We start from the raw sequence: 12,833 nt of genomic DNA on the forward strand, positions 1-12,833 counted from the left end.
AAATAAATTTATTGGGTCGATTTAGTCCCAAAAATTTAGTTTTTTTTCCCAATTCAGTTTTCCGTCAATTAAAGAAGTCACATGTCTAGCATATAACAAATAAGGATATTTAAGTAATTTTGACCTGATAAGATCTACGACAAATGAACCATATTGTCAGGTACTAAATCGTAATTTAATTTATGTTGGGGAGTGAATCAAAAGTTTAAAAATAATTGAGGGATTTTAGGTAATCTTACCCTTGTTTGAATGAAAAATAAAAAAAATTCTAGATGTACTACTCGATTAACTTACAATTTTTTTTTATAATTCTTCTTATTAAAATATCGAATAAAAAATAAACATATCTTTGATTAATTAAAATGAAATAAACATAAATCTAGTTCTCCCACTGGATCCGAAAATAAGGTCACCATCCCTTGATCTCTTTCTACAGCCCAGGCGATTTCTTCAAGAACGCCAGAGATGGCATATGCTGCTGTTCAATCTTTGATGCAGATTCTTGAACAAACAATGGGTGCTGATCCCAGTTGGGTTCTTCATAAGAAACAGCAGCTTGAATCTCTCCAAGAAAAAGGTTAGTTTCCTACGTGATTTTCTGGATAAATTTTCCACGTCTACGAGCGAATCTGTGAAAGAATTGGAAATGAAAATAAAGAGACACAGCTTATAATGCCGAGGAAATCAATTGAGTCGTATGTATGCAGTCAGCTTCTGTCAGAATCGGGCGAACAAAATCAAGAAAGAGGATACCAAAACTTTTGCCGAGACTTGGAGGGAGCCATAGAAGAAACACTTTTAGTTCAGGAAAAGGCAATGCAGATTAAGCGCAACATAGTCGAGTCGAACACTTTGCAGCAAAGGAATTGTTTGCCAGTGGAAAGATAAAAAATGACGTTTCGTGGTAAGGACACAACTGTGGTGGGGTTTGATGATGAATTGATGAAAGTAAAGGATTTGCTTACGAGTTTGGATGCCAAACTCGAAGTAATCTCAATCGTGGGGATGGGAGGTATTGGAAAGACTACACTTGCCAACAATGTTTTTGACGACCAGCTTATTGTCTGTCACTTCGACGTTCGATCTTGGGTGACAGTGTCTCAAGAATATCAAGTGGGTGAAATCTTTGCTCGGCTCCTTACACTCTCAGATAGCGAACTCAATCAAGCAAGCGAGAAAAAAATGAGGTGAGCTTTTGTACAAAAGTTTGAAAGGTAGGAGATATCTGATTGTAATGGATGATTTGTGGGAGACCAAGGTTTGGAATGATGTCAAGAGATTTTTTCCTGATGATAACAATGGGAGTCGAATCATCGTGACTACGCGTCTCACCAGTGTGGGTGTTTATGCAGCATCAGATAACCATGTTCTCAAATTGAATTTGCTGAGTTCCAGAGACAGTTGGAATCTGCTTCGCAATCAAGTGTTTGGAGAAGAATCTTGTCCTCATTATTTGGCGGGGATTGGGCAGGAGGTTGCCAGATATTGTCAAGGACTTCCACTCTCCATAGTTGTTATTGGTGGTCTTTTGTCTGTGGACAAAACTGTTGAGTATTGGGAGACTATATCCAGCTCCGTTCACACACTAATTGCCACAGAAGATGGGCAGTGTTCAAAGATCCTGTCTTTAAGTTATAATCACTTGCCGGCTCATTTGAAACCTTGTTTTCTGTATTTTGCAGTATTCCCAGAAGATTATGATATCTGCAGGGCCAATCTTATCAAGTTATGGATTGCTGAGGGATTTCTAAAGCCTGAAAACTCTAACAGCTTGGAAGATGTAGCAGAGAGATACTTGGAGGATCTTGTGAGTAGAAGCCTTATTATGGTTTTTAGACTAGGATATAGTGGCAAAGTTAAGAAATACAGAATCCACGATCTTTTAAGGGATTTTTGCGTGGTAGAAGCTCAAAAGACGAAGTTTTTTGTTGTCACCAATAGGTACTCCCGCGCTCATCCTAAAGACATGAAAAGTGAGCGACGTGTTAGTATTTGTCAAGATATTCCTTTAGAAGATTACTTTTCTGACTCAAACGGACCAGCTTTTCTAACCCTATCTATTCATTGTTTCCATGCATCTGTTGATTTCCCCCTGAGTAAGCTTGTTGGTTTTAGATTGCTTAGAATCTTGAATATAGCAAAAATGTGGTTAGATGAATTTCCAATTGAGGTTGTAAGACTGGTGCATTTAAGGTACCTTTCTCTTGTCTGTTACCAACTGATTGTTCCTTCATCGATATCGTCAATTTGGGGTCTTCAAACATTAATCCTTGATACATTAGGTTTCAATTATTCTAAGTTTCATTTGCCCCTAGAAGTATGGAAGATGCCACTTCTAAGGCATGTGCAAATTGAAGAGTGTTATTTACCTGATCCACCGTGTTCCAAATTTGAGAGTAAAAACTTTGTTGCCATGTCGAATCTACAAACTCTTTCAGTGATAGTAAATTTCAGATTTAGTGGTGAGAATGTTAAAAGACTTCCCAAACTAAAGAAACTAAAGGTCTTGTATGACGTAGAATTTAATGGCTGGAAGCACTACCATCTTAGTAATATTGTTTGCCTAAATGAACTAGAAACTTTAGAAATAACTTCTCTATCTAAGATAGATTTACCAGAAGACTTTAAATTTCCATCATCGCTCAAAAAGTTGAATTTATCCTTCTGTCACCTTTCTTGGGAAGATTTGGCAATGGCTGGTTCTTTACCCAATCTTGAAGTTTTGATATTACGAAACAATGCGTGCAAAGGCAAAGTGTGGGAACCAAATGAAGGGGAATTTTGTGAGCAAAAATTGCTGCGGCTTCAAGGTTTAGATTTGTTGCAATGGAGAGCTGATGGTTCTCACTTTCCCAAGCTTAGGTTTTTTGGTGCTCCAATTTGGAGGAGATCCCCAGTGAAATTGGAAACATAGAAACACTTGAAATAATTGAGTTGGAAAAGCAAAGCTCCTCTGCAGCGACTTCTGCTGAGCTAATACTCGAGGAACAGCGAAGCTTTGGTAATGATGTCCTTCAAGTTCAAATCAAGAACGCCAAGTGAAAGCTCATAATATCGTTTCAAGTCACTTGCCTATATATATGTTTGGATGATGTCAATGTGAGTGATATATGTTCTCCTAAATTTTCAGTTGTCTATGAATACTAAGATCAAGGTCATATACATGATGGCTACATTAGTGTCTTTTTGTGCCGTAAATTCATGGTGTATTTGTAATCCTAAAACTAATTACAGAGTACCGTCAAGAAACTAAATATTATAGATAAGAGACCGACCAATGAAATATATACCGAAAGATAAGCTTTACCATCATGTTGACTTCAGATTTATTTGTGATAAATATGGCGTGGAAATTTCTGCAATTTGAAAATGAGAAACAGTACATGGAAAATGCTGAAAGAAGTGATGTTGAACTAATTGCATCAAGAAATGTGGCTGGAGTCATTTAAATTAATAGATCTTTGCACTTGTCTGGAAATTCTTGAAATCTCTGGACTTGAGTCATTTCTTATAGTTATTATTATGTTAAAATGTAATTTTAAAGTACAATATTCTTTTACACTTAAGTTCATATTAAACCCATTTAAATTTGTAATATTTGAAATTTAACCACAACACCGTGTCACCAATAGATGCAAGACGTTAATCAATGCAAGAAAAATGTTGATCGATCCCTAATCCGGAATATTAAAGATCGATTAGCGACCGATTTGTCGGTATCAATAAGATGGGTCGTTGATCGTGGGCGACCGAATTTGCTTAGTCGGTTCTACAATATATATGTGGGCAAAGGTGAGTAATTGCCCTTCTTGCATCAGTCATGTACTCATGTTCTACATTTTGTATATGCTTTGACAGTGAATTTAGTTTGTTGATTTACACGAAATAGTCTGAAAATTTTCAAAATTTATAATAAATAAACTTTCAAAATAGGTGTAATTGACAATCATCGCTTTCTTTAATTAATAATTTATTTATCTTTTCTCTTTTCTAAAAAATAATTGGATGATATATGTGACGGCAAGGATGGTGGAGTATTTGAAGATATATATCTTGAATGTAAAATTTGTAATATTATTCATTGTATTTTCTCTACATTGTGCTTAAGATTTACAAGGATAATGTTCCCATTGACATAGACAAATATCAAAAGGAGTACTTCTGGCAAGAACTTTATTCTACATGTCACAGTTACTATTTAATAAGTGTGATATCAACAGTGTTATTTTTACGATTTCAAAAAAAAAAGTGTTATATTTAGTGCACAAGTCTGTTTCTTTATATATATGCTGTTTGAACCTATGTTATACACACACATATATATAAAAGATTAATGTAAAGATATTTGGGTTAAGTGAAAAAAAACTAAAAGTTGGTAAAAAAAATAAAAATTTAAGTATAGTTTTTAAATAACAATTGAGAAGTATTTCTATATATTTTTGGAATGAAAGCAATGATAGAAACCAAAACACATTACTTTTCAAATGTTAAAATATTTTTATATAATAGTTTTTCCAACACATATTTATATTTAAAATAACTTTTAAAATATTTTAAAATTGTTTTCTTTATTTGTCTACTTAACATCTTGAGTAAAATATACACGAAGCAGCACTCTCATTTAGCATAGTTCAAATCTATCAAACAAGTTCAATGGTTCATATGCACTAGTGGTCGATGTAGACATATAGTTGTCGGCATAGCCTAAAAAATTGTCGAATCAAAATTATCAAAAGCCACATTGAATTCGGAACACCCCAAAATAATATATATATATTTTTTCGGAACATCCCAATAATTGAGTAGCTGTATATGTTACATTTTATTATTTACTCAATCCCAATGAACTCATCTTCCACATGTATTGCATTTTCTGTCTACAAATTGTTGATGTTGACTTTGATTCTCACGAATATTGCAGCAAAAATTACTCCTTTTGATTATTTCAGAAGCACAGTTACATAAACTGTTGCAAGATTTGAGGAGATCGAGGACCAGAGATGGCTTATGCTGCTGTTCTATCTCTTGTACGGATTCTTCAAGAAATCAAGGATCCTGTTCGCGGTGTTCGTCATGATAAACAACAGATTGAATCCCTCCAAGAAAAGGTTAGGAAACTTCATGATTTTTTGGAGAAATATTCTGTGTGCACTGACAAATTGGCAAAAGACTTGGAAATAAAAATTAGAGATGAAGCTTATGAAGCAGAGGATATCATTGAGTCCTATATATCTACTTCAATTTTATCAGAGTTTGATGGAGGAAATAGTACTGCAGAAGGATTCCAAACCTTTTACCGAGACTTGGATAGAGTTATAGAAGAAACACATTCTATCGAACAAGAGGTGATGAAGATTAAACATTTATTAGACCAAAAATATGTGCAACAAGGGAATCATTCGCCGGTCGATAGATCAAGACTCTCATTTAGTGACAAGACCCCCACAATGGTTGGATTGGATGAAGACAAAGTGAAAATAAAGGACTGGCTAACAAGTTCATCATCTAACCGTGAAGTTATTTCGATTGTTGGGATGGGAGGCATTGGCAAAACTACTTTTGCCCGAAATCTATTCGATGACTCACTTATTGTCTATCACTTTCATGTTCGTGCTTGGGTAACCGTATCTCAGGAATACCAAATGCGTGAGATCTTGGAAAGGCTTTTAGATTCAACGGGCCTGAAGCCCGGTCCAGAAATGAGAGAGGCAAGCAGTGAAAAATTAGCCGAACTTTTATACAAAAGTTTGAAAGGTAAGACATATCTCATTGTGATGGATGACGTATGGGATACTAAGGTGTGGGATGAAATCAATAGGTTATTTCCTAATGACAACAATGCAAGTCGGGTTGTTTTGACGACTCGCTTGAACAATGTGGGAGATCATGCGGCCTCTACTGGTTGTCTTCATGACATGAGTTTTCTTAGTTCTAGTGAGAGTTGGAACTTGTTTTGTTTGAAAACGTTCGGAGGAGAACATTGCCCTCCGTGTTTGGAGGGAACTGGCCAGGAGATTATAAGAAATTGTGGAGGACTTCCACTCTCAATAGTTGTGATTGGTGGTCTCCTATCCATGGACAAGACCGTTGGTTACTGGGAGTCTATTGTCACTACTCTGAAATCAATTCTGTCTACAGATGGAGGCCAATGCTCGACGATCTTCTCCTTGAGTTACAATCACTTGCCAGCTCACTTAAAACCGTGTTTCTTATATTTTGCGATTTTTCCAGAAGATTATGATATGCGAAGATCCAAACTTGTCAAGTTATGGATTGCTGAGGGATTTATAAAACCAAAGGAGTCTAAAAGCTTGGAAGATATTGCAGAGGAATGTTTGGGAGATCTTTTGAATAGAAGTCTTATTATGGTTCTTGAGCTAGGTTGTAGTGGCAAAATTAGGTCATACAGAATGCATGATCTTTTGAGAGACTTTTGCATTACAGAAGCTCAAAAAGAGAAGTTTCTTCATGTAACTGATATGCACAATATTCTTTCTAAAGGCATAAGAAGTGAACGTCGTGTTAGTATTCAGTCAATGATTCCTTTGGAATCCATTGAATATGCTTTTAACTCAAATGGACCACCTTCACCAATGCGATCACTTCTGTTGTATCATCAAGATGCTGATAAAATCATAACCGAACCTAGTTTGGGACTGCTAAGAGTATTGGATATGAGATGTGGAAAGTGGTTGGGTGATTTTCAGATGGAGGTAGTTAGACTAGTGCAGTTACGGTACCTTTCTCTTCATTGTGGGGGAATGAATGTTCCTGCATCTATATCTTTACTTTGGGGGCTTCAAACCTTAGTTATTAATTCGAATGGTGGTGGTTCTACGATCTGTAGATTACCTCTAGAAGTATGGACGATGTTACATTTAAGGCATGTAGAAATCAGAATTGTGTATTGTGTTTTACCGGATCCTCCAAATCCAGATTTTGTTATTCTGGCCAACCTTCAAACTCTCTCTTGGATAGAAGATTTTAGATTTACGGATGAGATCGTCAAAACAATTCCAAAACTAAAGAAATTGAAAGTGAATTATTTTCAGAGAAAGACTAGGGATTGGTCCCACTACCATCTTAGTAATGTTGTGTGTTTGAATGAACTAGAGTCATTGCGTATCGGTTCTTATTCTGAGATAGCTTTTCCGCCAAACTCGAAGTTCCCAGCGGCACTCAAAAAGTTAACTTTGTCTGGTTGTCGCCTTAGTTGGAAAAATTTGACCATGGTTGGTTCGTTACCCAATCTTGAAGTTCTCATACTAAAATTTGGTGCCTGCTTAGGTGAAGTGTGGGAACCAAATGAGGAAGAATTTCAAAAGTTAAAATTCCTGCAACTTTATAGTTTAGATATCGTGGAATGGAGAGCCGATGATTCCCACTTTTCCAAGCTTGAGTGCCTCAAAATCAGTGTGTGCTGGAAATTGAAAGAGATCCCAATTGAAATTGGGAACATACAAACACTTGAAAAGATCGAATTGGAAAATGGAAGCCCCTCGGCTGAGGATTCTGCTAGACAGATTCTGGACGAACAACGGAGCTTGGGTAATGAAGTCCTTCAACTTTGTATTTTGTGATTCTCAAGTAAAATAGTGTCCAGTGCTAATTTTGATGATTCTCATTTCTCCTTAGATTTATTTCTTGTGGAATTGTAATTGCAGAAATCACTTCAATAATATATAGTAAAATTTTATATGAAATATAGTGAAATTAAAGTAATTTTTATTTTAAGTCAATATTTGAACTTCTAATTTAATGTTTTTTTATTACTAAATTATAATGCTAAGGTTTTATTTTAAAATATTGGTATTTATGAGGAAAAAGTATTTTAGGAGAGAGAAAAAGAATTGGTATGGCTCGAGAGGGTGGAGTTTAACCCCGCTCGAGAGATCAAAAGTAATTACTATCAATACTTCAACTTCATAAAATTTGTTCACAAATTAATATGCCGAAAATCGAATGTCGACATTCATAATTTAATATATATATTTATGTTTTTTTTCTTTTTTGTTTTATCACACTTAGAAAGCTTCAACTATTTTCTAACCAAATATTTTACCAAGATCGATTGTTTTTTTCCAAAACAACGGGGAATTTTTTTTACCCAATCCCGATTATTCTTTTTGGGTTGGTGTCGGAAACTAAAACTAAAACTAATACAAAATCGAGTTCAGGTACCGACTTCTACTATAGTGAATATTGTTTTTTATTTATTTATATTGACATCGTTTAATAACTAGATTCTGGAGCTGCCCTGGGGGCAGGCAGGGCTTATGCCCAGGGTGGGGCCCCAAATTTGTTATAAATTTTTGTTATACATATATATTATAAATATTATGTATTAATTGAGTTTAATTAATTATTATTATATTATAATTATTACTAAAAAATTAAGAATATGTATGCACAGTTTTCAACAAAGTATGTTCAAAATTGATATGTTCAATTTTCGCTTAATTCATCACCTCTCAATTTGGTGTTGTTTGTCGTCGACCATCACTTTTCATTGTCTCTACTTGATTATCGATTTTCTTAGTCTTGACTTTTATAGCTTTATGTCAACCAATTTTTTCTTTGCCTATGTGTGAATTAAAATTTAACTATGACTCATTCAATTTAATTTTGATTTCATGTTATATGTTAATATTTATTGTTAATTTCAAATCGAGGTTGAAAATCTATAGATTAGAGGTACGAATCTTGAAATCTAATTTTTAAAATTGAGGTTTTTATTAGTTAATTTAACTTTGAATACCTAAATTAACTTCTTCTAAATTAAATTAACACCCTAAATTGTGTGTTCTGATAGTTCATGATGATTTTTTTTGGATAATTGCATAATTATATTTACAAAATATGAAAGATAATTTCGTATAATTCAATTATATTTGATATTTTAAATTAATGTAAAAAACTCTTGTTTTAAACTTGGCCTCGGGCCTCATTTTTCTTTAGACCGCCCCTGATTAGATTATATAATTTAACTTATATTAAAAAATAAAAATATTTAATTTGGAAAAAAAACCTCAGTTTAAAAATGATAGTCCAAATCGAAAATTGTAGTTTTGTTTAGACTGGGAGCCGACCCGGTCTATACATAGAGTAAAAAGTAATATTTTTCATGGTTCGTGTAGGCCCCGAATTGCAATATAATAAATATATTCAATTTACAGTAGCAGAAGCGTGTACAATCTTTAAATTTACACAAATGATTGTCAAAATACTACTACAATAGTAGGATCTCATAAAGTCATAGACTCATAGTCTTGCTAATCCAACAATTCACTTTTCATAATTCCCTTCCTATTCGATATCTGGTAAACCTGAAAGAGAGGTTAATTCATTAAGAGTGAGGTAATAAACTGGGATTATATATTTGTAACAAAACAAACGATAATATATCAGTGCAATATGAAATATCATGTATCAGTAATTTTTTGTCTATAAACTATATTTGGGCATGCCTAATTTACAATCTAAACATATTTTTAATATTTGGAACATAAATTAAATGTAGCACTGACTTTTAGTTTTATCAAATACTTATGATGAAAATGTTCTAAACTTAATTTAAACATTAGGATGTTAATAGTCTTATATTGTTAAAATTTTTATCCATGGACTAAAGAAAAACTTGACAACGTATATGAAGAAATTGTAAACTAGTAAAAATATTATTATTAGCACAATAATATTTAATTTTAATATCATTAATTTAACTTAATATAATAAAACTATTCATGTATTATTTCATATAAAATAAATTTAACAAATATTTAATATATATAATTGTTTAAAAAAAAAATTACCCTTTAATTAATTTTTGTGTTTAGATTTATTTTTTTAAGTCAAACTTAACCATTAATTATAATTGAATTATTCTATGAGGAGATTTTGGTTTATTTTAATAATTTCTCTGTATAATATTATACACTTCGCATGAATTAGTTGATTAATTAATTACTTTAGCAAACAATCCCAAATTGAAAGAAAAGTAAAAAACCAAAACAAAACAAAAAAAGACAAACAAAATGGTACTACACCTACACCATGTGATGCTTTCCTCTGCACATCAGACCCTTCCAAACACATTGCATGTTTAGTTCGTTGAAAAATGGGTGGTGGACTTAGTGTCACATTATCCGCAATAATTTTCTCCGTTGATAAGCACCCTCTCCTCCCTTCTTCGAAACATTAATTGATGAACAAAAAATGGTGTTGATCAATCTATTTCTATATCTTGTGACAGGTTTTTTCTTGGTATATTTTGTTACAAAATGGCTGAATACCAACAAAAGATTACCACCATCACCACCAAAGCTACCGATTTTGGGAAATCTTCATCAGTTGAGTCCACTGACTCACCGTTCCTTTCGATCGTTGGGGCGAAAATATGGGCCGGTCTTGCTTCTCCACTTCGGTAGCATGCCGGTGTTCATCGTTCAATCGGCCGAAGCAGCCAAGGAGATCACGAAAACAAATGATCTCATGTTTGCTGATAAGCCCAATTCAAGAATCACAGACAAGCTACTCTACAACTCCAAGGACATACTCGCGGCGCCTTACGGCGAGTATTGGAGGAAAATGAAGAGCATGTGTGTTCTCCAGCTACTGAATGCGAAAAGGGTTCAGTTCTTTCATTCCATCAGGGAGGAGGAAACGGCCCTTTTGGTGGCGAGGATCAAGTCGTTTTCTTCGCCGGTGAACTTGAGTGAATTGTTCCTGTCGCTTGCCAATGACTTGATCTGCAGGTCGGCTTTTGGAAGGAAGTACACTGACGGGGAATTTGGGAAGAGGTTCCCAATGCTTCTGAAGGAACTTTTGCATCTGTTGGGGAGTGTAAGGATTGGAGAATTTATTCCTTATCTTGCTTGGATCGATCGCGTTAGCGGTTTTGATGCCAAAGTGGATAGGCTTGCTAAAGAATTTGATGATTTCTTGGAGATGGTAGTCGAAGAGCACATGAATACAGGGCAAGAAAATGGTGAAGCAGAGCTGCTGAAGGAGGAAAAAGGCAGAGAGTGTTTGGTTGACATTTTGCTCAAGATTTACAAGGATAATGCGACTGGTCTCTACCTTGACAGAGATAATATCAAAGGGATTATTTTGGTGAGAGCTTCTTCCTTCAAAAGTCACAACACATTGTCTCATTTTCATTCCAAACATGGTGATTATTGAATTAATTGCAGACATACCCCCGAAAACACGTGTGAACAAGGGTATGTGCTTAAAAATATGGGATGTATCTGCTCATATTAATCTACAAATTTTTTCACAAAAAAGTATGACCAGAATCAAGAAACATTCCCATTAACTATATGTCAAATTAACCCTAAGACATTTAGAATTTCTTGGGATTGTGTGTAACAAGTCATGGTGATACTGTCACAACAAGTGTTAACTAATAATAATCTGAAAACAGGACATACTAGTCGGGGGAACCGATACTACTTCCACAACACTGGAGTGGGCAATGACGGAACTTCTACGCCACCCGACCGTCTTAAAGAAACTGCAAACCGAAGTCCGGGAAATCCTCAAAGGCAAACAGGGCATCACCGATGACGACTTGGAGAAAATGCATTATCTGAAAGCTGTGATCAAAGAAACTCTTCGTTACCACACTCCGATACCATTCATAGCCAGAAAGGCACGGGACAACCTTAAAATCATGGGATATGATATTGCATTGGGGACGATGGTGATAGCCAATGCATGGGCTATTGGTAGAGATCCCGCGTCATGGTCGGAACCCGAGAGCTTCATGCCGGAGAGGTTTTTGGATTATTCGGTAGATTTTAAGGGGCAAGATTTCGGGTTTCTCCCATTTGGTGCCGGGAGAAGGGGTTGCCCGGGGATCACATTCGCAACGGCAAGTGTTGAGCTTGTGTTAGCTAATCTGATGCAAAAGTTTGAATGGGAATTGCCTGATGGGAAAAAAGGGGAGGAATTGGATGCCACAGAGTATCCTGGTGTTACCATTCATAGGAAAAATCCTCTTTTCGTCGTAGCAACTGAGTGCTATTTCTAGCAAATGTCTGGTCGGAACCTGGCTGGTTATCTGTTATTCATAATGGCTAATTGTGTCAATTTGGTCGTGCAAAACTTCTATTTATAATTAGAGTTATGCTACGCGTGATTACATAAATGTTTACATTCACTTCGGAAATTACATAATTATCTCAAATACAGAATAAAAAAATCGGATTTGGATCCCCTATTGTGGCATCCCAACAGTAGGGGATGCTGGGGGCGTTTACCCCCACAGCCCAATTTTCTTTTTTCTTTTTTTTTTCTTTTCTTAATATATTTTAACTCTTCTATTTTTCCTTATTTTTGGATTTTATTTCAAATTTCTTCTATATCAAAATATTATTTTTTTTATATATATATTTCAAATTTTTTGTTTTTTTTAACCGAATTTCTTCTAAAACCGATGTAATCGAATCGAATTAAACTATGTTAGTTCGGTCGGTAACCACATTAAACAATTTAGTTTTTTAAACTATTTTAAAAATAAAAATTATAAAATTAATAATTGAATATGTGGTTTTTATGATAGTAAAACACATTATGCTTGAGAAAATAAAAAAATAAGAAAAAGATTAAATATATAAACATTAACAAATACCGTATAAAAAATCAAAATATAATTAATTATTTATAATTATGTTAATTCGATAAATCAATTTTTTTTTATGAAAACCAAAAAGCGAACCCAATAATTGAAATTTTCTAAAAATAAAACCGAATATTTTAATTAACCGAACCGAATTTTTGGTTCTGTCAGTTAATTTGGTTTAACTGATATAATTTTCACTCTTAATTAT

At 34.3% G+C, this 12,833-nt stretch overlaps 3 protein-coding genes across 3 annotated transcripts; all 3 read left to right on the forward strand.

Moving 5' to 3' along the window:
• Positions 1–1,234: 1,234 nt before the first annotated feature.
• On the forward strand, positions 1,235–2,914 carry LOC140879003 (putative late blight resistance protein homolog R1A-10). Its single transcript, XM_073282632.1, has one exon. The coding sequence runs from the start codon at positions 1,235–1,237 to the stop codon at positions 2,912–2,914; it is 1,680 nt and encodes a 559-aa protein (XP_073138733.1).
• Positions 2,915–5,000: 2,086 nt separating this feature from the next.
• Positions 5,001–7,580, forward strand: LOC140879004 (putative late blight resistance protein homolog R1A-10). Its single transcript, XM_073282633.1, has one exon. The coding sequence runs from the start codon at positions 5,001–5,003 to the stop codon at positions 7,578–7,580; it is 2,580 nt and encodes an 859-aa protein (XP_073138734.1).
• Positions 7,581–10,092: 2,512 nt separating this feature from the next.
• On the forward strand, positions 10,093–12,158 carry LOC140883233 (cytochrome P450 71A8-like). The gene is made up of 2 exons (XM_073289617.1): positions 10,093–11,112; positions 11,426–12,158. The coding sequence occupies exons 1-2, from the start codon at positions 10,216–10,218 to the stop codon at positions 12,032–12,034; spliced, it is 1,506 nt and encodes a 501-aa protein (XP_073145718.1). The 5' UTR covers positions 10,093–10,215; the 3' UTR covers positions 12,035–12,158.
• Positions 12,159–12,833: the final 675 nt, after the last annotated feature.

Source organism: Henckelia pumila, chromosome 2 (genome assembly GCF_033568475.1).
Source record: "Henckelia pumila isolate YLH828 chromosome 2, ASM3356847v2, whole genome shotgun sequence".
Lineage (NCBI taxonomy): Eukaryota > Viridiplantae > Streptophyta > Magnoliopsida > Lamiales > Gesneriaceae > Henckelia > Henckelia pumila.